This window comes from Nerophis lumbriciformis, linkage group LG18 (genome assembly GCF_033978685.3).
Source record: "Nerophis lumbriciformis linkage group LG18, RoL_Nlum_v2.1, whole genome shotgun sequence".
NCBI classification, from domain to species: Eukaryota; Metazoa; Chordata; class Actinopteri; order Syngnathiformes; family Syngnathidae; genus Nerophis; species Nerophis lumbriciformis.
Window position 1 is genome coordinate 12569133 of NC_084565.2, and position 25868 is coordinate 12595000.

The window sequence follows — 25868 nt, forward strand, 5'->3', positions numbered from 1 at the left end:
GGCGAGGCGTCCCTTCTCCGCTCCGTAAAAGTGTCCATCTCTCTTTTTTTTCTTCTTCTGTTGTGGCATATGCTGCAGGTGCCTGCTCGTTTTTCGTATGTGGGTAACAACATTTAACTATGTATATATATTTCCAAATTGGTTTAACTGCCACCCGCCTGAATCTATTTAAAATCTAATTTTTTTTTATTTCAACCGCCCGACCCGACCCGCGGATAAAATCAAATTTTTTTTTATTTCAACCAACCGACCCGCGGATAATCCGCGGGTCGGGCGGTTGTGTCCGCAAACCGTGCATCTCTAACACGCGCGCAAAAGGGTGTCGCGCGCGCACGAAGTGGAGAATCAGCGCGCGATAACAGTTTTTATGCGCTCGGATTTTTGGCACTAATGTGACGCCATAAAAGACCTCCAACCTTTGCTCAACGTGCATCAATGTGGTGAAATCACACTTACTATTAGCTAATCAGAAGTCGGCCATTAAAGGCAGTGTCACACTTTTTTTGGCGTAACCAACAAAGCAACTTCTGCTGTAAAAGATAAATGAAAGTGTAGATAAATTCTCACATTAAACAGTCTTGTGAGCCAATTCTAATTTGCTAGAGAGTAACAGTTAATGTTAGCTTTTCAAGATGATTCTAGTCAATTGCTTTACAATTTTGTCTTTACAGACAACTGTAACCTTTGGACTATCGTATTTTTCGGACTATAGGTCGCAGTTTTTTTCATAGTTTGGCCGGGGGTGCGACTTATACTCAGGAGCGACTTATGTGTGAAGTTATTAACGTAAAATATCAAATAAATATTATTTATCTCATTCACATAAGAGACTAGACCAGGGGTCGGCAACCTTTACCAGTCAAAGAGCCATTTTGACCAATTTCGCAAATTATTGAAAACAATGGGAGCCGCAAATTTTTTTTAAATTTTAAATGAATTAACACTGCACACAAAGTTTTTTTTTGCTTTGTGCTATGTATAAACCAGGGGTCTCAGACACGCTGCCCACACCTTTATATGGAATTTGAAAGCTGGTGCGGTACGCGGGTTTTAAATTGATGGCGCTTGTCAGCGTCATGCGTGCCGTGATGGTACAGCATATAGCACCCACTATAATCAGCGTGCCTGATCAGCAACACGTTGTATGGTGTTTCCGCTTGCACACGTAAGTGACAGCAATGCATACTTGGTCAACAACCACACAGGTTACACTGACGGTGGCGGTATAAAAAAAACTTTAACACTCTTACTAATAATGCGCCACACTGTGAACCCACACCAAACAAGAATGACAAACACATTTCGGGAGAACATCTGCACAGTAACACAACATAAACACAACAGGACAAATACCCAGAAACCCATGCAGCCCTAACTCTTCCGGGATACATTATACACCCCCGCTACCAAACCCCGCCCACCTCAACCGACGCACGGGGGGGGGGGGGGGGGGGGGGGGGGGGGTTGATGTGTGAGGGACCAGGGTTGGGGTGGGGGTGGGGTTTGGTGGTAGCGGGGTGTATAATGTATCTGCAGTAGGACGTGGGCATTACATTTATTTTAAGTGGCATTAAAAAACATGAAATGTTTCTGCAGAAACCCTGACTCTAGTTTTTAAATGTCTTATTCTCCTTTTCTCCTCCATCTAGGAAAGCAACAGAATTATAACACCTGCAGTGTAGATTGGTCCAAATTTTCAAAGGTAAGGATTTTATTTTCTGACAACCTTCACACTTTTGTATAATCGACACAATAAATATAGAGTACAGTCTTTCACAAGCAACCAGTTGTATGCATGCAATACTTAAAGTGAGCTTGGATATGTGTTAAGAGTAGTCAGTGTACAGCTTGTGTAGCAGGATAGATTTATTATGCACTTAAACAAGGCAACACAGAGACGGTTGTCAAAATACCTGGGGATCGAGGACGGCTGTACACTGACTACTCCTAAGTATATCTAAAGGGGTTTCCATATGTGCACTAGGCACCAGGACACTGTGCATGTCCTGTCTTGTGCAGCATGTGACATGCAACAATGCTTTTTGTCTACAGACTGATTGAAACTAATGACTAAAAGAAGCCTTCCTACACAGAGACATGGTTCAAATGTATTTGTAGTGGTTCAAATGTATTTGTGTTGGTTCAAATGTATTTGTAGTGGTTCAAATGTATTTGTGGTGGTTCAAATGTAATTGTAGTCGTTCAAATGTATTTGTGGTGGTTCAAATGTATTTGTGGTGGTTCAAATGTAATTGTAGTGGTTCAAATGTATTTGTAGTGGTTCAAATGTATTTGTGGTGGTTCAAATGTATGTGTGGTGGTTTAAATGTATTTGTGGTGGTTCAAATGTATTTGTAGTGATTCAAATGTAATTGTAGTGGTTCAAATGTATTTGTAGTGGTTCAAATGTATTTGTAGTGGTTCAAATGTATTTGTAGTTGTTCAAATGTATTTATGGTGGTTTAAATGTATTTATGGTGGTATAAATGTATTTATGGTGGTATAAATGTATTTGTGGTGGTTCAAATGTATTTGTGGTGGTTGGTTCAAATGTATTTGTGGTGGTTCATATGTATTTGTAGTGGTTCAAATGTATTTGTAGTTGTTCAAATGTATTTATGGTGGTTCAAATGTATTTGTGGTGGTTGGTTCAAATGTATTTGTGGTGGTTCATATGTATTTGTAGTGGTTCAAATGTATTTGTAGTTGTTCAAATGTATTTATGGTGGTTCAAATGTATTTATGGTGGTTCAAATGTATTTGTGGTAGTTCAAATGTATTTGTGTTGGTTCTAATGTATTTGTGGTGGTTCAAATGTAATTGTAGTGGTTCAAATGTATTTGTGGTGGTTCAAATGTATTTGTAGTGGTTAAAATGTAATTGTGGTGGTTCAAATGTATTTGTAGTGGTTCAAATGTATTTGTGTTGGTTCAAATGTATTTGTAGTGGTTCAAATGTATTTGTGGTGGTTCAAATGTATGTGTGGTGGTTTAAATGTATTTGTGGTGGTTCAAATGTATTTGTAGTGATTCAAATGTAATTGTAGTGGTTCAAATGTATTTGTAGTGGTTCAAATGTATTTGTAGTGGTTCAAATGTATTTGTAGTTGTTCAAATGTATTTATGGTGGTTTAAATGTATTTATGGTGGTATAAATGTATTTGTGGTGGTTCAAATGTATTTGTGGTGGTTGGTTCAAATGTATTTGTGGTGGTTCATATGTATTTGTAGTGGTTCAAATGTATTTGTAGTTGTTCAAATGTATTTATGGTGGTTCAAATGTATTTGTGGTGGTTGGTTCAAATGTATTTGTGGTGGTTCATATGTATTTGTAGTGGTTCAAATGTATTTGTAGTTGTTCAAATGTATTTATGGTGGTTCAAATGTATTTATGGTGGTTCAAATGTATTTGTGGTAGTTCAAATGTATTTGTGTTGGTTCTAATGTATTTGTGGTGGTTCAAATGTAATTGTAGTGGTTCAAATGTATTTGTGGTGGTTCAAATGTATTTTTAGTGGTTAAAATGTAATTGTGGTGGTTCAAATGTATTTGTAGTGGTTCAAATGTATTTGTGTTGGTTCAAATGTATTTGTAGTGGTTCAAATGTATTTGTGGTGGTTCAAATGTATGTGTGGTGGTTTAAATGTATTTGTGGTGGTTCAAATGTATTTGTAGTGATTCAAATGTAATTGTAGTGGTTCAAATGTATTTGTAGTGGTTCAAATGTATTTGTAGTGGTTCAAATGTATTTGTAGTTGTTCAAATGTATTTATGGTGGTTTAAATGTATTTATGGTGGTATAAATGTATTTGTGGTGGTTCAAATGTATTTGTGGTGGTTGGTTCAAATGTATTTGTGGTGGTTCATATATATTTGTAGTGGTTCAAATGTATTTGTAGTTGTTCAAATGTATTTATGGTGGTTCAAATGTATTTGTGGTGGTTGGTTCAAATGTATTTGTGGTGGTTCATATGTATTTGTAGTGGTTCAAATGTATTTGTAGTTGTTCAAATGTATTTATGGTGGTTCAAATGTATTTATGGTGGTTCAAATGTATTTGTGGTAGTTCAAATGTATTTGTGTTGGTTCTAATGTATTTGTGGTGGTTCAAATGTAATTGTAGTGGTTCAAATGTATTTGTGGTGGTTCAAATGTATTTGTAGTGGTTAAAATGTAATTGTGGTGGTTCAAATGTATTTGTAGTGGTTCAAATGTATTTGTGTTGGTTCAAATGTATTTGTAGTGGTTCAAATGTAATTGTAGTGGTTCAAATGTATTTGTAGTGGTTCAAATGTATTTGTGGTGGTTCAATTGTATTTGTGGTGGTTCAAATGTAATTGTAGTGGTTCAAATGTATTTGTAGTGGTTCAAATGTATTTGTGGTGGTTCAAATGTATTTGTGGTGGTTCAAATGTATGTGTGGTGGTTTAAATGTATTTGTGGTGGTTCAAATGTATTTGTAGTGATTCAAATGTAATTGTAGTGGTTCAAATGTATTTGTAGTGGTTCAAATGTATTTGTAGTGGTTCAAATGTATTTGTAGTTGTTCAAATGTATTTATGGTGGTTTAAATGTATTTATGGTGGTATAAATGTATTTATGGTGGTATAAATGTATTTGTGGTGGTTCAAATGTATTTGTGGTGGTTGGTTCAAATGTATTTGTGGTGGTTCATATGTATTTGTAGTTGTTTAAATGTATTTATGGTGGTTCAAATGTATTTATGGTGGTTCAAATGTATTTGTAGTGGTTCAAATGTATTTGTGGTAGTTCAAATGTATTTGTGTTGGTTCAAATGTATTTGTGGTGGTTCAAATGTAATTGTGGTGGTTCAAATGTATTTGTAGTGGTTCAAATGTAATTGTGGTGGTTCAAATGTATTTGTGGTGGTTCAAATGTATTTGTGGTGGTTCAAATGTAATTGTAGTGGTTCAAATGTATTTGTAGTGGTTCAAATGTATTTGTAGTGGTTCAAATGTATTTGTAGTGGTTAAAATGTAATTGTGGTGGTTCAAATGTATTTGTGGTGGTTCAAATGTATTTGTGGTGGTTCAAATGTATTTGTAGTGGTTCAAATGTATTTGTAGTGGTTTGGTTCAAATGTATTTGTAGTGGTTCAAATGTATTTATGGTGGTTCAAATGTATTTGTAGTGGTTCAAATTTATGTATGGTGGTTCAAATGTATTTGTGGTGGTTCAAATGTATTTATAGTGGTTCAAATGTATTTATGGTGGTTCAAATGTATTTGTGGTGGTTCAAATGTATTTGTGGGGCTTTAAATATATTTGTGGCGGTTCCTATGTTTTTGTGGTGCTTGAAATGTATGTGTGGTGGTTCTAATGTATTTGTGGGGCTTTACATTTATTTGTGGTGGTTCAAATATATTTGTAGTTGTTCAAATGTATTTGTAGTGCTTCAAATGTATTTGTAGTGGTTCAAATGTATTTGTGGTGGTTCAAATGTATTTGTGGTGGTTCAAATTTATATATGGTGGTTCAAATATATTTGTAGTTGTTCAAATGTATTTGTGGTGGTTCAAATGTATTTGTGGTGGTTCAAATGTATTTTAGTGGTTCAAATATATTAGTGGTGGTTCAAATGTATTTGTAGTGGTTCAAATGTATTTGTGGTGGTTCAAATGTATTTGTGGTGGTTCAAATGTATTTGTAGTGGTTCAAATGTATTTGTGGTGGTTCAAATGTATTTGTGGTGGTTCAAATGTATTTGTGGTGGTTCAAATGTATTTGTGATGGTTCAAATGTAATTGTAGTGGTTCAAATGTAATTGTAGTGGTTCAAATGTATTTGTAGTGGTTCAAATGTATTTGTGGTGGTTCAAATGTATTTGTGGTGGTTCAAATGTATTTGAGGTGGTTCAAATGTATTTGTGGTGGTTCAAATGTATTTGTGGTGGTTCAAATGTATTTGTGGTGGTTCAAATGTAATTGTAGTGGTTCAAATGTATTTGTAGTGGTTCAAATGTATTTGTGGTGGTTCAAATGTATTTGTGGTGGTTCAAATGTAATTGTAGTGGTTCAAATGTATTTGTGGTGGTTCAAATGTATTTGTGGTGGTTCAAATGTATTTGTGGTGGTTCAAATGTATTTGTGGTGGTTCAAATGTATTTGTGGTGGTTCAAATGTATTTGTGGTGGTTCAAATGTATTTGTAGTGGTTCAAATGTATTTGTAGTGGTTCAAATATAATTGTAGTGGTTCAAATGTAATTGTGTTGGTTCAAATGTATTTGTAGTGGTTCAAATGTATTTGTAGTGGTTCAAATGTATTTGTAGTGGTTCAAATGTATTTGTGGTGGTTCAAATGTATTTGTGGTGGTTCAAATGTATTTGTAGTGGTTCAAATGTATTTGTGGTGGTTCAAATGTATTTGTGGTGGTTCAAATGTATGTGTGGTGGTTCAAATGTATTTGTGGTGGTTCAAATGTATTTGTAGTGATTCAAATGTAATTGTAGTGGTTCAAATGTATTTGTAGTGGTTCAAATGTATTTGTAGTGGTTCAAATGTATTTATGGTGGTTTAAATGTATTTATGGTGGTATAAATGTATTTATGGTGGTATAAATGTATTTGTGGTGGTTAAAATGTATTTGTGGTGGTACAAATGTATTTGTGGTGGTTCAAATGTATTTGTAGTGGTTCAAATGTATTTGTGGTGGTTCAAATGTATTTATGGTGGTTCAAATGTATTTATGGTGGTTCAAATGTATTTGTGGTGGTTCAAATGTATTTGTGGTGGTTCAAATGTATTTGTGGTGGTTCAAATGTATTTGTGGTGGTTCAAATGTAATTGTAGTGGTTCAAATGTATTTGTAGTGGTTCAAATGTATTTGTGGTGGTTCAAATGTATTTGTGGTGGTTCAAATGTATTTGTAGTGGTTAAAATGTAATTGTGGTGGTTAAAATGTATTTGTGCTGGTTCAAATGTATTTGTAGTGGTTCAAATGTATTTGTAGTGGTTTGGTTCAAATGTATTTGTAGTGGTTCAAATGTATTTGTGGTGGTTCAAATGTATTTGTGGTGGTTCAAATGTTTTTGTAGTGGTTCAAATGTATTTGTAGTTGTTCAAATGTATTTATGGTGGTTTAAATGTATTTCTGGTGGTTGAAATGTATTTGTGGTGGTTGAATTGTATGTGTAGTTGTTCAAATGTATTTATGGTGGTTTAAATGTATTTATGGTGGTTTAAATGTATTTGTGGTGGTTCAAATGTATTTGTGGTGGTTGAAATGTATTTGTAGTGCTTCAAATGTATTTATAGTGGTTCAAATGTATTTATGGTGGTTCAAATGTATTTGTTGGGGTTCACATGTATTTGTGGGGCTTGACATTTATGTGTGGTGGTTCAAATGTATTTGTGGTGGTTCAAATGTATTTGTGGTGGTTGAAATGTATTTGTGGTGGTTGAAATGTATTTGTAGTGGTTGAAATGTATTTGTAGTTGTTCAAATGTATTTATGGTGGTTTAAATGTATTTATGGTGGTTTAAATGTATTTGTGGTGGTTCAAATGTATTTGTAGTGGTTCAAATGTATTTATAGAGGTTCAAATGTATTTATGGTGGTTCAAATGTATTTGTAGTGGTTCAAATGTATTTGTGGTGGTTCAAATGTATTTGTGGTGGTTCAAATGTATTTGTAGTGATTCAAATGTAATTGTAGTGGTTCAAATGTATTCGTAGTGGTTCAAATGTATTTGTAGTGGTTCAAATGTGTTTGTGGTGGTTCAAATATATTTGTAGTGGTTCAAATGTATTTGTAGTGGTTCAAATGTATTTGTAGTGGTTCAAATGTATTTGTAGTGATTCAAATGTAATTGTAGTGGTTCAAATGTATTTATAGTGGTTCAAATGTAATTGTAGTGGTTCAAATGTAATTGTAGTGGTTCAAATGTATTTTTGGTGGTTCAAATGTATTTGTGGTGTTTCAAATGTATTTGTGGTGGTTCAAATGTAATTGTAGTGGTTCAAATGTATTTGTGGTGGTTCAAATGTATTTGTGGTGGTTCAAATGTATTTGTGGTGGTTCAAATGTAATTGTAGTGGTTCAAATGTATTTGTAGTGGTTCAAATGTATTTGTGGTAGTTCAAATGTATTTGAGGTGGTTCAATTGTATTTGTGGTGGTTCAAATGTATTTGTAGTGGTTCAAATGTAATTTTAGTGGCTCAAATGTATTTGTGGTGGTTCAAATGTATTTGTAGTGGTGGAAATGTATTTGTGATGGTTCAAATTTATGTATGGTGGTTCTAATATATTTGTGGTGGTTCCAATGTATTTGTGGGGCTTGAAATGTATGTGTGGTGTTTGTAATGTATTTGTGGTGGTTCAAATGTATTTGTGGGAATGAAATGTATTTGTGGCGGTGCTGATGTATTTGTGGTGGTTAGAATGTATTTGTAGTGGTTAAAATGTATTTGTGGGGCTTCAAATATATTTGTGGTAGTTTAAATGTATTTGTTGGGCTTGAAAATCTATTTGTGGTGGTTCTATTTGTGTGGTGGTTCAAATGTATTTGTGGCGGTTCAAATATATTTTGTGCGATTGTGGTGCTACATTCACAGGCAGTCTTATTACAATGTGTTTATGAGCGAGGTTAAACTGGTCGCTGATTTAAATGTATAGAAGGTGGTACAAATGTATTTGTGGTAGTTCAAATGAATATTTGGTGGTGTAAATGTATTTATGGGTCTTTACATGTGTTTGTGGTGGTTATAATGTATTTGTGGTGGTTTAAATGTATATGTAGTGGTTTAAATGTGTTTTTGGGGCTTCAAATGTATTTTATGGGGCTTCAAATATATTTGTGGTGCTTCAAATGTATTTGTGGTGGTTCAAATGTATCTGTATGGCTTTACATGTATTTGTGGTGGTTCCAATGTTTTTGTGGTGGTTCCAATGTATTTGTCTGGCTTTAAATGTATTTGTGGTGGTTCCAATGTATTTATAGTGGTTCAAATATATTTGTGGGGCTTGAAATGTATTTGTGGTGGTTCCAATGTATTTATAGTGGTTCAAATGTATTTGTGGGGCTTGAAATGTATTTGTTGTGGTTCGAATGTATTTGTAGTTGTTCAAATGTATTTGTAGTGGTTGAAATGTATTTTGTTGGGGTTGATATGTATTTGTTGTGGTTGCAATGTATTTGTGGTGGTTCAAATTTATGTATGGTGGTTCAAATATATTTGTGGTGGTTCAAATGTATTTGTGGTGTTTCAAAAGTATTTTCGGTATTTCAATTGTATTTGCCCCGCTTCAAATTTGATTGTGGTGCTTCAAATGTATTTGTGGTGGTTCAAATGTATTTGTATGGCTTTACATGTATTTGTGGTGGTTCCAATGTTTTTGTGGTGGTTCCAATGTATTTGTATGGCTTTAAATGTATTTGTGGTGGTTCCAATGTATTTATAGTGGTTCAAATGTATTTGTGGGGCTTGAAATGTATTTGTGGTGGTTCCAATGTATTTATAGTGGTTCAAATGTATTTGTGGGGCTTGAAATGTATTTGTTGTGGTTCGAATGTATTTGTAGTTGTTCAAATGTATTTGTAGTGGTTGATATGTATTTTGTTGGGGTTGATATGTATTTGTTGTGGTTGCAATGTATTTGTGGTGGTTCAAATTTATGTATGGTGGTTCAAATATATTTGTGGTGGTTCAAATGTATTTGTGGTGGTTCAAATGTATTTGTGGTGGTTCAAAAGTATTTTCGGTATTTCAATTGTATTTGCCCCGCTTCAAATTTGATTGTGGTGCTTCAAATGTATTTGTGGTGGTTCAAATGTATTTGTATGGCTTTACATGTATTTGTGGTGGTTCCAATGTTTTTGTGGTGGTTCCAATGTATTTGTATGGCTTTAAATGTATTTGTGGTGGTTCCAATGTATTTATAGTGATTCAAATATATTTGTGGGGCTTGAAATGTATTTGTGGTGGTTCCAATGTATTTATAGTGGTTCAAATGTATTTGTGGGGCTTGAAATGTATTTGTTGTGGTTCGAATGTATTTGTAGTTGTTCAAATGTATTTGTAGTGGTTGAAATGTATTTTGTTGGGGTTGAAATGTATTTGTTGTGGTTCAAATGTATATGTAGTGGTTGAAATGTATCTTGTTGGCGTTGAAATGTATTTGTTTTGGTTCGAATGTATTTGTAGTTGTTCAAATGTATTTGTAGTGGTTGAAATGTATTTTGTTGGGGTTGATATGTATTTGTTGTGGTTGAAATGTATTTGTGGTGGTTCAAATTTATGTATGGTGGTTCAAATATATTTGTGGTGGTTCAAATGTATTTGTGGTGGTTCAAAAGTATTTTCGGTGTTTCAATTGTATTTGCCCCGCTTCAAATTTGATTGTGGTGCTTCAAATGTATTTGTGGTGGTTCAAATGTATTTGTATGGCTTTACATGTATTTGTGGTGGTTCCAATGTTTTTGTGGTGGTTCCAATGTTTTTGTGTGGCTTTACATGTATTTGTGGTGGTTCCAATGTATTTATAGTGGTTTAAATATATTTGTGGGGCTTGAAATGTATTTGTGGTGGTTCCAATGTATTTATAGTGGTTCAAATGTATTTGTGGGGCTTGAGATGTATTTGTTGTGGTTCGAATGTATTTGTAGTTGTTCAAATGTATTTGTAGTAGTTGAAATGTATTTTGTTGGGGTTGAAATGTATTTGTTGTGGTTCGAATGTATTTGTAGTTGTTCAAATGTATTTGTAGTGGTTGAAATGTATTTTGTTGGGGTTGATATGTATTTGTGGTGGTTCAAATTTATGTATGGTGGTTCAAAAATATTTGTGGTGGTTCAAATGTATTTGTGGTGGTTCAAAAGTATTTTCGGTATTTCAATTGTATTTGCCCCGCTTCAAATTTGATTGTGGTGCTTCAAATGTATTTGTATGGCTTTACATGTATTTGTGGTGGTTCCAATGTTTTTGTGGTGGTTCCAATGTATTTGAATGGCTTTAAATGTATTTGTGGTGGTTCCAATGTATTTATAGTGGTTCAAATCTATTTGTGGGGCTTGAAATGTATTTGTGGTGGTTCCAATGTATTTATAGTGGTTCAAATGTATTTGTGGGGCTTGAAATGTATTTGTTGTGGTTCGAATGTATTTGTAGTTGTTTAAATGTATTTGTAGTGGTTGAAATGTATTTTGTTGGGGTTGAAATGTATTTGTAGTTGTTCAAATGTATTTGTAGTGGTTGAAATGTGTTTTGTTGGGGTTGATATGTATTTGTTGTGGTTGAAATGTATTTGTGGTGGTTCAAATTTATGTATGGTGGTTCAAATATATTTGTGGTGGTTCAAATGTATTTATGGTGGTTCAAAAGTATTTTCGGTATTTCAATTGTATTTGCCCCGCTTCAAATTTGATTGTGGTGCTTCAAATGTATTTGTGGTGGTTCAAATGTATTTGTATGGCTTTACATGTATTTGTGGTGGTTCCAATGTTTTTGTGGTGGTTCCAATGTATTTGTATGGCTTTAAATGTTTTTGTGGTGGTTCCAATGTATTTATAGTGGTTCAAATGTATTTGTGGGGCTTGAAATGTATTTGTTGTGGTTCGAATGTATTTGTAGTTGTTCAAATGTATTTGTAGTGGTTGAAATGTATTTTGTTGGGGTTGAAATGTATTTGTTTTGGTTCGAATGTATTTGTAGTTGTTCAAATGTATTTGTAGTGGTTGAAATGTATTTTGTTGGGGTTGAAATGTATTTGTAGTTGTTCAAATGTATTTGTAGTGGTTGAAATGTATTTTGTTGGGGTTGATATGTATTTGTTGTGGTTGAAATGTATTTGTGGTGGTTCAAATTTATGTATGGTGGTTCAAAAATATTTGTGGTGGTTCAAATGTATTTGTGGTGGTTCAAAGGTATTTTCGGTATTTCAATTGTATTTGCCCCGCTTCAAATTTGATTGTGGTGCTTCAAATGTATTTGTGGTGGTTCAAATGTATTTGTATGGCTTTACATGTATTTGTGGTGGTTCCAATGTTTTTGTGGTGGTTCCAATGTATTTGTATGGCTTTAAATGTATTTGTGGTGGTTCCAATGTATTTATAGTGGTTCAAATATATTTGTGGGGCTTGAAATGTATTTGTGGTGGTTCCAATGTATTTATAGTGGTTCAAATGTATTTGTGGGGCTTGAAAAGTATTTGTTGTGGTTCGAATGTATTTGTAGTTGTTCAAATGTATTTGTAGTGGTTGAAATGTATTTTGTTGGGGTTGAAATGTATTTGTTGTGGTTCGAATGTATTTGTAGTGGTTGAAATGTATTTTGTTGGGGTTGAAATGTATTTGTTGTGGTTCGAATGTATTTGTAGTTGTTCAAATGTATTTGTAGTGGTTGCAATGTATTTTGTTGGGGTTGATATGTATTTGTTGTGGTTGCAATGTATTTGTGGTGGTTCAAATTTATGTATGGTGGTTCAAATATATTTGTGGTGGTTCAAATGTATTTGTGGTGGTTCAAATTTCTGTATGGTGGTTCAAATATATTTGTGGTGGTTCAAATGTATTTGTGGTGGTTCAAATGTATTTGTGGTGGTTCAAAAGTATTTTCGGTATTTCAATTGTATTTGCCCCGCTTCAAATTTGATTGTGGTGCTTCAAATGTATTTGTGGTGGGCCGCATGTAAGGAAATGTATGGGAAACACTTTTTGGACATCAACAGTTGTGTGTTGACTCATTGTCAGTAGATAATAAATCTATAATGCGATACAAGCTGTACTCTGACTACTCCTAAGTATATCTAAGTTTATTTTCTGTATTATTGAAAAGGATTGCTGAAATGACATCTGTCTGAGTATGTTGCATTCATATGTACAATGATGCAAGTTCTTGACCATTTGGATATGTCCCGATGTAGGAAAACAGTCCTGACACGTTCTGGGTGTGGTTTGACAGCATTGTGGTGATGGTGAAAACCTATCTTGAAGACCTGTGGAGGGATGGGTATGTATGTATAGGACCTTGCACGTGGGCTTTGTTCATCGTGTTCGCATTAACGTCACTTTCTCAACTGCAGCCTGATCATGGGCTTTGTAAGCAAGGGCAAAGAAAAGCTACTCCTGAAGAAAAAACGGAGGGGCACCTTCTTGATCCGCTTCAGTGAGAGCGTCATCGGTGGAATCACCTTCTCCTGGGTCGAAAGTACAACTGGTGAGCAGGTTGGATGTGACAATAGTTATTTAAAGGGGAACATTATCACAATTTCAGAAGGGTTAAAACCATTAAAAATCAGTTCCCAGTGGCTTATTTTATTTTTCGAAGTTTTTTTCAAAATTTTACCCATCACGCAATATCCCTAAAAAAAGCTTCAAAGTGCCTGATTTTAACCATCGTTATATACACCCGTCCATTTTCCTGTGACGTCACATAGTGATGCCAACACAAACAAACATGGTGGAAAGAACAGCAAGCTATAGCGACATTAGCTCGGATTCAGACTCGGATTTCAGCGGTTTAAGCGATTCAACAGATTACGCATGTATTGAAACGGATGGTTGTAGTGTGGAGGCAGGTAGCGAAAACGAAATTGAAGAAGAAACTGAAGCTATTGAGCCATATCGGTTTGAACCGTATGCAAGCGAAACCGACAAAAACGACACGACAGCCAGCGACACGGGAGAAAGCGAGGACAAATTCGGCGATCGCCTTCTAACCAACGATTGGTATGTGTTTGTTTGGCATTAAAGGAAACTAACAACTATGAACTAGGTTTACAGCATATGAAATACATTTGGCAACCATATGCACTTTGAGAGTGCAGACAGCCCAATTTTCATCAATTAATATATTCTGTAGACATACCCTCATCCGCGCTCTTTTCCTGAAAGCTGATCTGTCCAGTTTTGGAGTTGATGTCAGCAGGCCAGGGAAGCTAGGGTCGATATTCTTCTCTTGATCATCTTCGGTGGCATAAGGGACGGTGTGAGCCAAGACATCCAGGGGGTTTAGCTCGCTCGTCTGCGGTAACAAACTGCCGCCATTGCTTGCCGTGCTACCGAGGCCCTTTGTCCCTGAATTGCTCACACACTCCGGCAGATTCAATGGGGGTCTGGCGGCAGATTTCTTTGACTTTATGGTTGGAAATGCATCTGCTTTGAGTGTCGCAGGATATCCACACATTCTTGCCATCTCTGTCGTAGCATAGCTTTCGTCGGTAAAGTGTGCGGAACAAAGTTCGTCCAATTTCTTGCCACTTTCACATCTTTGGGCCACTGGTGCAACTTGAATCCGTCCCTGTTCGTGTTGTTACACCCTCCGACAACACACCGACGAGGCATGATGTCTCCAAGGTACGGAAAACAGTCGAAAAAACGGAAAATAACAGAGCTGATTTGACCCGGTGTTTGAGAAAATGGCGGATTGCTTCCTGATGTGACGCCACGTTGCCGAGAGCGAATATTAGAAAGGCGTTTAATTCGCCAAAATTCAGTGGCCGTCCCGAAAATCTCCCGGGGCAACCATTCTCCCGAACTTCTCCCGATTTCCACACGGACAACAATATTGGGGGCGTGCCTTAAAGGCACTGCCTTTAGCGTCCTCTACAACCTGTCGTCATGTCCGCTTTTCCTCCATACAAACAGCGTGCCGGCCCAGTCACATAATATATGCGGCTTTTACACACACACATAAGTGTGTGCAAGGCATACTTGGTCAACAGCCATACAGGTCACACTGAGGGTGGCCGTATAAACAACTTTAACACTGTTACAAATATGCGCCACACTGTGAACCCACACCAAACAAGAATGACAGACACATTTTGGGAGAACATCCGCACCGTAACACAGCATAAACACAACAGAAGAAATCCCCAGAACCCCTTGCGGCACTAACTCTTCCGGGACGCTACAATATACCCCCGATACCCCCTACCTCAATGCCCTTAGTTACATTGTTTAATGCAGTGGTCCCCAACCTTTTTGTAACTGCGGACCAGTCAACGCTTGAAAATTTGTCCCACGGACCGGGGGGTAATGGTATTTTTTTTTGTCATACAAAAATACAATCATGTGTGCTTACGGCCTGTATCCCTTGCAGACTGTATTGATATATATTGATGTATAATGTAGGAACCACAATATTAATAACAGAAAGAAACAACCCTTTTGTGTGAATGAGTGTGAATGGGGGAGGGAGGTTTTTTGGGTTGGTGCACTAATTGTAAGTGTATCTTGTGTTTTTTATGTTGATTTAATAAAAAAAAAAAAAAAAAAAAAACATTTTTGTATTTTTAAATTTTTTAATTCTTGTGCACTGGTGCAACTTGAATCCGTCCCTGTTCGTGTTGTTACACCCTCCGACAACACACCGACGAGGCATGATGTCTCCAAGGTACGGAAAACAGTCGAAAAAACGGAAAATAACAGAGCTGATTCGACCCGGTGTTTGAGAAAATGGCGGATTGCTTCCTGATGTGACGTCACGTTGCCGAGAGCGAATATTAGAAAGGCGTTTAATTCGCCAAAATTCACCCATTTAGAGTTCGGAAATCGGTTAAAAAAATATATGGTCTTTTTTCTGCAACATCAAGGTATATATTGACGCTTACATAGGTCTGGTGATAATGTTCCCCTTTAAAAAAAAACATTTATTATATACTTTATGTCTATTGATCCCTTTTTAGGTGATCCTGAAATCAAGACAATCCAGCCTTTTACCAAGAATGACCTCATCCAGATTCACTTCCATGAGATCATCCAGAATTTTCTTATCTTTGAGGGTGAAAATGTCCCAGAAAACCCTTTACAATATTTATATCCCGACACTCCCAGGGATGAAGCTTTTGGGAAATACTACACTGACAAGAATGGAAGTAAGACGAGCTACATTCTGTTTGACCGCTGGTCACTGAGGTTGTTCTAGTCCAGAGGTCGGCAACCTGCGGCTCTTTAGCGCCGCCCTAGTGGCTCTCTGGAGCTTTTTTAAAAATGTATGAAAAATGGCAAAAGATGAGGGGTTAAAAAAATAATAATTTTGTTTTAATATGGTTTCTGTAGGAGGACAAACATGACACAAGCCTCCCTAATTGTTACAAAGCACACTGTTTATATTAAACATGCTTCACTGATTCGAGTATTTGGCTAGCGCCGCTTTGTCCTACTACTTTTGGCGGTCCTTGAACTCACCGTAGTTTGTTTACATGTATAACTTTCTCCGACTTTCTAGGACGTGTTTTATGCCACTTCTTTTTCTGTCTCATTTTGTCCACCAAACTTTAAACGTTGTGCATGAATCCACAAAGGTGAGTTTTGTTGATGTTATTGACTTGTGTGGAGTGCTAATCAGACTGCATGACTGCAAGCTAATCGATGCTAACATGCTATTTAGGCTAGCTATATGTACATATTGCATCATTATGCCTCATTTGTAGCTATATTTGAGCTCATTTAGTTTCCTTTTAGTCCTCTTTATTCAATTTATATCTCATGACACACTATCTGTATGTAATATGGCTTTTAACTTTTTGCGGCTCCAGACAGATTTGTTTTTGTATTTTTGGTCCAATATGGCTCTTTCAACATTTTGGGTTGCCGACCCCTGTTCTAGTCAGATGTTTTCAATTGTAGGCCAATATATTTGACGGAATGTTAAACTTTTTTCAGGCAAATGACTCACTAAATTCACTCTTATTTCATTTTTTAGACGACAACCCTCATCTCAAGTACATCCAAACCCGGCTAATGTTTGTTTCAAAGGGGTGAGTATCATCTTTTCTTACAGCTCAATTGGCAGGTCATCAAACCTATAGCACAGTTATCTTCAAACTGTGGTACGCAGGCTCCATCTAGTGGTACGCCAAAGAACAACATGATTAAAGTACAGTGTTTTATTTTCCGAAATCATACTTGCCAACCTTGAGACCTCCGATTTCGGGAGGTGGGGGCGTGGTCGGGGGTGGGGCGGGGGGCGTGGTTGGGGGCGTGGTTAAGATATATATATATATATATATATATATATATATAAGAAATACTTGACTTTCAGTGAACTCTAGCTATATATATATATATATATATAATGATACTGATACTGACCGATACCGATACTGACCGATACTGGCCTATCCGAGCATGTATTAAAGTTTAAAGTTATTTAGCCTACTTAGTTGTCAGAATCATGTTGAAAAGGGTTTTAGTACTCTTGATAACAACTAGCCAGCTGAATTAGGGGAGTTTGAATAATACACAATGGTTGGTAACAAGAAACTGACCTGTTTATTCAAGAATAAACACAAAATAGACAAAATTATACATGACAAACAGAAATGGCATCATTGAACTAGGGCTGGGCGATATGGCCTTTTTTTAATATTGCGATATTTTAAGGCCATGTCACGTGGATATTTTGCCTTAGCCTTGAATGAATGAATAACTTGATGCATATAATCACAGCAGTATGATGATTCTATGTGTCTACATTAAAACATTCTTCTTCATACTGCATTAATATATGCTACTTTTAAACTTTCATGCAGAGAAGGAAATCACAACTAAAAAAATCACTTTTTTTTTCATACGGTGTTGATGTGGAAATGTTGGCCTCTGCATTTTGATGGTGTGGACGTGTGGCACCGAATGGAGATAAGCGTCTCGACAGACGTTACAATATTTGAACAATGATGACGTAAACTGTTTTCTCTGTCGTGTCCGTGTGTCGAAAATTGTTATGCGCTTATTTTTTTATTAGATTTTGTGCGTGGCATAGATTTGCCGTGCACAATTGCACATGCACGCACCTTAGAGGGAGCGTTGCTCGCATGGCTGCGCTAGCATCACAGCTAACGTTAGCCATGTTGCTACCTGCTTGGGGAGGGCGTATACGTACGTGACGTATGACGTGACAGTATGTGACGTATGACGTGACAGTATGTGACGTATGACGTGACAGTATGTGACGTATGACGTGACGTATGACGTGACCGTATGTGACGTGTGTAAGAAGGTGCGCTTGCTGTCTGTGAGAGGGAGACACAGAAAAGAGTGAGAAGAGCCTGTCGTGTAATGCCAGCAGCTAAAAGCAACTGCGTGAGAATCCACAGACCAGTGGATGTGTTGAAGGTGTGCTGGAAAATGCAGAACGGAAATTAGGGAGCAGCAGAAAAGTGGAATGTATTATTTAAATCGGTGCGTTGGAAAACACGGACCGGAGTTTTTTTAAAAACTGGATCTGGATCGGCATTTTCCCATGCCTTGCCGATACGCATTTTTTGGCAAATATCGGCGGCCGATCCGATCCAAATATCGGATCGGGACATCCCTACTCCGGAGTATAAGTCGCACCGGCCGAAAATGCATAATAAAGAAGGAAAAAAACGTATATAAGTTGCACTGGAGTAGAAGTCGCATTTTTTGGGGAAATGTATTTGATAAAAGCCAACAGCAAGAATAGACATTTGAAAGGCAATTTAAAATAAATAAAGAATAGTGAACAACAGGCTGAATAAGTGTACGTTATATGAGGCATAAATAACCAACTGGTATGTTAACGTAACATATTATGGTAAGAGTCATTCAAATAACTATAACATATAGATCATGCTATACGTTTACCAAACAATCTGTCACTCCTAATTGCTAAATCCCATGAAATCTTATACGTCTCGTCCAGAGGTGCTCACACTTTTTCTGCAGGCGAGCTACTTTTCAATTGATCAAGTCGTGGGGATCTACCTCATTCATATATATAATTTATATTTACTTATTTATGAAATATATGTTTTTGTTAAAAAGTTAAAGGTGTTTAAAGATAATGCAAGCATGTTTAACACATATAGTTAATATTGTTAAAAAATTAAAGGTGTTTAATGATAATACAAGTATGTTTAATACATATAGTTAATATTGTTAACAAGTTAAAGGTGTTTAAAGATAATACAAGCATGTTTAACACATATAGTTACTATTGTTAACAAGTTAAAGGTGTTTAATGATAATACAAGCATGTTTAACACATATAGTTAATATTGTTAACAAGTTAAAGGTGTTTAAAGATAATACAAGCATGTTTAACACATATAGTTAATATTGTTAATAAATTAAAGGTGTTTAATGATAATACAAGAATGTTTAATACATATAGTTAATATTGTTAACAAGTTAAAGGTGTTTAAAGATAATACAAGCATGTTTAACACATATAGTTAATATTGTTAATAAGTTAAAGGTGTTTAAAGATAATACAAGCATGTTTAACACATATAGATTCCTTTCTTTCATGAAGACAAGAATATAAGTTGGTGTTGGCTGATTCTGATGACTTGCATTGATTGGAATCAGACAGTAGTGCTGATAATGTCCGCATTTTCGAATGGAGGAGAAAAAAAGTCTTCCTTTCTGTCCAATACCACATGAAAGTGGTTGGTTTTTGGCATCTTATTTGTCCAGCTTCCGTACTCCTTTGTATACACTTTACAAGAAATACATTGTCGGCAAACTCCGTAGCTTGCTAGCTTGTGCACGCCAGCTTTCTGAGACTCTTATTTTGTTAGCGCAACTGTGCAACTGTGCAGTCGGTCTTTGGAGTTTTGACGACAGGTACGGCGCCAGAGTCTGTTGAAATAAAGTGTTTCTCGCCTTCCAGTCGGTAATTTTAATGAGCTGGCAGCAGCCAGCGTCATCTCAGAAGACCCTCGGGTGGCGTGAATGTCAATCAAGTGACTAAAGTGACGTCATAGTGAAGATTTATGATCGCTCATTTTTAGGACTATTTTTTTAATGCCTGGCTGGTGATCGACTGACACACCCTCCGAGATCGACCGGTAGCTCGCGATCGACGTAATGAGCACCCCTGGTCTAGTCCCTTACGTGAATGAGCTAAATAATATTATTTGATATTTTACGCTAATGTGTTCATCATTTCACATATAAGTCGCTCCTGAGTATAAGTCGCACCCCCGGTGCAACTTATACTATACGGTACTTAAGTGTTTAATTTTATTTTAACAAACTTTTTTTTTTAATGTATGATAATATAACATTTTGTAGCATTATTAGATAACATTAAAGTCAAAAAGATATGCAACTGCATGTAGTGCATGTATGTTTTTAATGTCAAAATGGAACGAAGAAATGCATTTAGTAATAAAAGATATAGCGCCTGATTTACTAATGTTCAAACACCCCGCTATAAACAGCTTGTACAAAGTTTGAAATAGCGTGTACTTTTAGTGGGCGTGTGATTTACTAAGACTGCGTGTGCAATTGAAAATAGGTGCAGACCGCCTTATTTAAATGAGTATTTTGCGTGTACTATTCAGGGGGCATCACCACAGAGACTCTCATTTACTGCACTATTATGTTATCATCTGTGGCGTTTTGCTATGTTTTTAAACAAGGAGAAGACATCTACCACTTTTTATGGGCATTTCAGAAGTAACTGTGCAGTGCATCTACACTAAAACCACTTTTTTTTCAACTTAAGCGGTCACCACCACAACTGTCGTCTGCTGCCACCGCTAAAAAATTAAACCCCTAGAAATAAATTCTCAGTTGAAACAGTCTTGTGAGCCAATTTTAATTCACCAGATAGTAACAGTTAATGTAAACTTTTCAACTATTCAACATTATTGTTAGAGATGTCCGATAATATCGGCCGATAAATGCTTTAAAATGTAATATCGGAAATTATCGGTATCGGTTTCAAAAAGTAAAATGATTGACTTTTTAAAATGCCGCTGTACGACGGACGTATATACTTGCCAACCCTCCCGATTTTCCCGGGAGACTCCCGAATTTCAGTGCCCGTCCCAAAAATCTCCCGGGGCAACCATTCTCCCGAATTTCTCCCGATTTCCACCCGGACAACAATATTGGGGGCGTGCCTTAAAGGGACTGCCTTTAGCGCATACTTGCCAACCTTGAGACCTCCGATTTCGGGAGGTGGGGGGTGGGGGGGCGTGGTCGGGGGTGTGGCGGGGGGCGTGGTTGGGGGCGTGGTTAAGATATATATATATATGTATATATATAAGAAATACTTGACTTTCAGTGAATTCTAGCTATATATATATATTTTTTTATTACATATATATATATATATAAAGAAATACTTGAATTTCAGTGTTCATTTATTTACACATATACACACACATAACACTCATCTACTCATTGTTGAGTTAAGGGTTGAATTGTCCATCCTTGTTCTATTCTCTGTCACTATTTCAGAACACACACATTATACAAATATACATTATAAAATCAATAAGAAAACTGGAGCTCTAATTTGGGAGTCTGAATTAGGATCAGAAGTTCCTATACAAACATTGCGCACTCACGTCGCCTTTTTGTATTGATTACTGCAGCTGTGCACTGGATTCATTCACAAATACAAACTACAACTCACAAACACTTTAGAGTTAGGCTCCACCATCAGAATGTGTACTTAAACTTATAAAGATCACATGGATATTATTCAGTGAGTTGATTCACCAAAACTAACCTGTTATACAGGAGGAAAAAGCACACAGGACGTTTCAATTGTTCACAGACTGGTCGCACTCATCAGAATGACAAGACACTTCCGGTCTGCAGGTGATAGCATTCAATTGAGAAGAAACGCCCTACTGCCCCCTACTGACCAATGTGAATACTGATAAATGTGGAATGACAGCTCCAAAAACGAATTCAAACCACAAAATAAAATAAATAAATCAACACAAAAATGTGACACATTATGGGTGGGTCACATATGCATGTACAGTAGATGGCAGTATTGTCCTGTTTAAAAGTGTCACAACATTGCTGTTTACGGCAATGTTGTGAACAGGCTGTCAACACGTCACTCAGGTCCGCATGGAGCTGGAGGGGGCGTGGCCTCCAGCTCCGCCTGAATTTCGGGAGATTTTCGAGAGAAAATTTGTCCCGGGAGGTTTTCGGGAGAGGCGCTGAATTTCGGGAGTCTCCCGGAAAATCCGGGAGGGTTGGCAAGTATGCTTTAGCGTCCTCTACAACCTGTCGTCACGTCCGCTTTTCCTCCATACAAACAGCGTGCCGGCCCAGTCACATAATATATGCGGCTTTTACACACACACATAAGTGTGTGCAAGGCATACTTGGTCAACAGCCATACAGGTCACACTGAGGGTGGCCGTATAAACAACTTTTAACACTGTTACAAATATGCGCCACACTGTGAACCCACACCAAACAAGAATGACAAACACATTTCGGGAGAACATCCGCACCGTAACACAGCATAAACACAACAGAAGAAATCCCCAGAACCCCTTGCGGCACTAACTCTTCCGGGACGCTACAACATACCCCCGATACCCCCTACCTCAATGCCCTTAGTTACATTGTTTAATGCAGTGGTCCCCAACCTTTTTGTAACTGCGGACCGGTCAACACTTGAAAATTTGTCCCACGGACCGGGGGGGTAATGGTATTTTTTTTTGTCATACAAAAATACAATCATGTGTGCTTACGGCCTGTATCCCTTGCAGACTGTATTGATATATATTGATGTATAATGTAGGAACCACAATATTAATAACAGAAAAAAACAACCCTTTTGTGTGAATGAGTGTAAATGGGGGAGGGAGTTTTTTTGGGTTGGTGCACTAATTGTAAGTGTATCTTGTGTTTTTTATGTTGATTTAATAAAAAAAAACACAAAAAAAACATTTTTGTATTTTTAAATTTTTTAATTCTTGTGCGGCCCGGTACCAATTGATCCACGGACCGGTACCGGGCCGCGGCCCGGTGGTTGGGGACCATTGGTTTAATGCAGGGGTGCTCATTACGTCGATCGCGAGCTACCGGTCGATCTCGGAGGGTGTGTCAGTCGATCACCAGCCAGGCATTAAAAAAATAGTCCTAAAAATGAGCGATCATAAATCTTCACTATGACGTCACTTTCGTCACTTGATTGACATTCACGGCACCCGAGGGTCTTCTGAGATGAAGCCGGCTGCTGCCAGCTCTGTAAAATTACCGACTGGAAGGCGAGAAACACTTTATTTCAACAGACTCTGGCGCCGTACCTGTCGTCAAAACTCCAAAGACCGACTGCACAGTTGCACAATAAAAGCTCTGCTTCATCCTGCCTGCGCTACCAAAATAAGAGTCTCAGAAAGCTGGCGTGCACAAGCTAGCAAGCTACGGAGTTTGCCGACAATGTATTTCTTGTAAAGTGTATACAAAGGAGTACGGAAGCTGGACAAATAAGATGCCAAAAACCAACCACTTTCATGTGGTATTGGACAGAAAGGAGGACTTTTTTTCTCCTCCATTCGAAAATGCGGACGTTATCAACACCACTGTCTGATTCCAATCAATGCAAGTCATCAGAATCAGGTAATACACCAACTTATATTCTCGTCTTCATGAAAGAAAGGAATCTATATGTGTTAAACATGCTTGTATTATTTTTAAACACCTTTAACTTGTTAACAATATTAACTATATGTGTTAAACATGCTTGTATTATCTTTAAACACCTTTAACTTGTTAACAATATTAACTATATGTGTTAAACATGCTTGTATTATCTTTAAACACCTTTAACTTGTTAACAATATTAACTATATGTGTTAAACATGCTTGTATTATCTTTAAACACCTTTAACTTGTTAACAATATTAACTATATGTATTAAACATACTTGTATTATCATTAAACACCTTTAACTTGTTAACAATATTAACTATATGTGTTAAACATGCTTGCATTATCATTAAACACCTTTAACTTGTTAACAAAAACATATATTTCATAAATAAGTAAATATAAATTATATATATGAATGAGGTAGATCCCCACGACTTGATCAATTGAAAAGTAGCTCGCCTGTAGAAAAAGTGTGAGCACCCCTGGTTTAATGCATCCAGCGGGGCATCACAACAAAATTAGGCATAATAATGTGTTAATTCCACGACTGTATATATCGGTATCGGTTGATATCGGAATCGGTAATTAAGAGTTTGACAATATCGGAATATCGGATATCGGCAAAGAAGCCATTATCGGACATCTCTAATTATTATTGTCAAATGCTTACAATTTTGTCTGTATACACACAATTATACATTTCTGACTATATATAATAACCAAATGGTGTCGGACAATTAAGACTTTATTTTATTTTTTTTAAATTGCATTAAAAACAGCTTTGATTTGATTTTTATTAAGGTTCCCCATTAGCTGGTTGCCTCAACAACCCACTAGTCTTCCTGGGTCCACAATTCAATACAATTACAAGTAAAAGCATATAATTATAACTACACAATACAGAAACAAATAAAAAATAAAATAAAATCATCAATAAGAAAACAAGTAGGGATGTCCCGATCCGATATTTGGATCGGATCGGCTGCCGATATTTGCCATAAATTGCGTATCGGCAAGGCATGGGAAAATGCCCGTTTAAAAAAAAAAACTCCGGTCCGTGTTTTCCAACGCACCTATTTAAATAATACATTCCACTTTTCTGCTGCTCCGTAATTTCCGTTCCGCATTTTCCAGCACACCTTCAACACATCCACAATTCTCACGCAGTTGCTTTTAGCTGCTGGCATTACACGACAGGCTCTTCTCACTCTTTCCTGTGTCTCCCTCTCACAGACGGCAAGCGCACCTTCTTACACACGTCACATACTGTCACGTCATACGTCACATACGTATACGTTCTCTCCCAGCAGAGAGCGAGGTAGCGGCATGGCTAACGTTAGCTGTGATGCTAGCGCAGCCGCTAAGGTGCGCGCCTGCTCAAGCGTCCTCTGCGCACGGCAAATCTATGCCACGCACAAAATCAAATAAAAAAATAAGCGCATAACAATTTTCGACACACGGACACGACAGAGACAACAGTTTTCGTCATCATTGTTCAAATATTGTGACGTCTGTCGAGACGCTTATCTCCATTCGGTGCCACACGCCCACACCATCAAAATGCATATATTAATGCAGTATGAAGAAGAATGTTTTAATGTAGACATGCAAGCCTTGAAAGAAAATTTTGAAAATCAAGACTACATTTCCTGCAAATGGGTGCATTTCTACCCTATATTTTAACTTTAGATTTATTCTCATATCAAACTCTTTTGGCTGTCTTTTTGACACTTACATCAGGCGCCCCCCTCCACACCCTGGATTATAAATAATGTAAATAATTCAATGTGATTATCTTGTGTGATGACTGTATTATGATGATAGTATATATCTGATAGTATATATCTGTATCATGAATCAATTTAAGTGGACCCCGACTTAAACAAGTTGAAAAACTTATTGGGGTGTTACCATTTAGTGGTCAATTGTACGGAATATGTACTTCACTGTGCAACCTACTAATAAAAGTCTCAATCAATCAATCAAAACACATAGAATCATCATACTGCTGTGATTATATGCATCAAGTGTTCATTCAAGGCTAAGGCAAAATATCAAGATACATATCGTGTATCGCAATATGGCCTTAAAATATCGCAATATTAAAAAAAGGCCATATCGCCCAGCCCTAGTTCAATGATGCCATTTCTGTTTGTCATGTATAATTTTGTCTATTTTGTGTTCATCCTTGAATAAACAGGTCAGTTTCTTGTTACCAACCATTGTGTATTATTCAAACTCCCCTAATTCAGCTGGCTAGTTGTTATCAAGAGTACTAAAACCCTTTTCAACATGATTCTGACAACTAAGTAGGCTAAATAACTTTAAACTTTAATACATGCTCGGATAGGCCAGTATCGGTATCGGATCGGAAATGCAAAAACAATATCGGTATCGGATCGGAAGTGCAAAAACCTGGATCGGGACATCCCTAAAAACAAGCAAACAATTTACAGTCACAGAATAATAATTACCATATAAATATAACTACACAATATATCATCAACAAGCAAAGTAATTTA

At 36.7% G+C, this 25868-nt stretch overlaps 1 protein-coding gene across 3 annotated transcripts in view; it reads left to right on the top strand.

Annotated features, from left to right (window-relative positions):
* The window catches only part of stat2 (signal transducer and activator of transcription 2), an 81026-nt gene that overhangs the window by 51921 nt on the left and 3237 nt on the right, over positions 1-25868 (top strand). For all 3 annotated transcript variants that reach the window (XM_061977678.2, XM_061977679.2, XM_061977680.2), the window contains exons 18-22: positions 1650-1702; positions 12882-12967; positions 13041-13174; positions 15648-15836; positions 16667-16721. In XM_061977678.2, coding sequence (XP_061833662.1) covers positions 1650-1702; positions 12882-12967; positions 13041-13174; positions 15648-15836; positions 16667-16721 — 517 coding nt within the window. The remainder of the gene's footprint in view (positions 1-1649; positions 1703-12881; positions 12968-13040; positions 13175-15647; positions 15837-16666; positions 16722-25868) is intronic.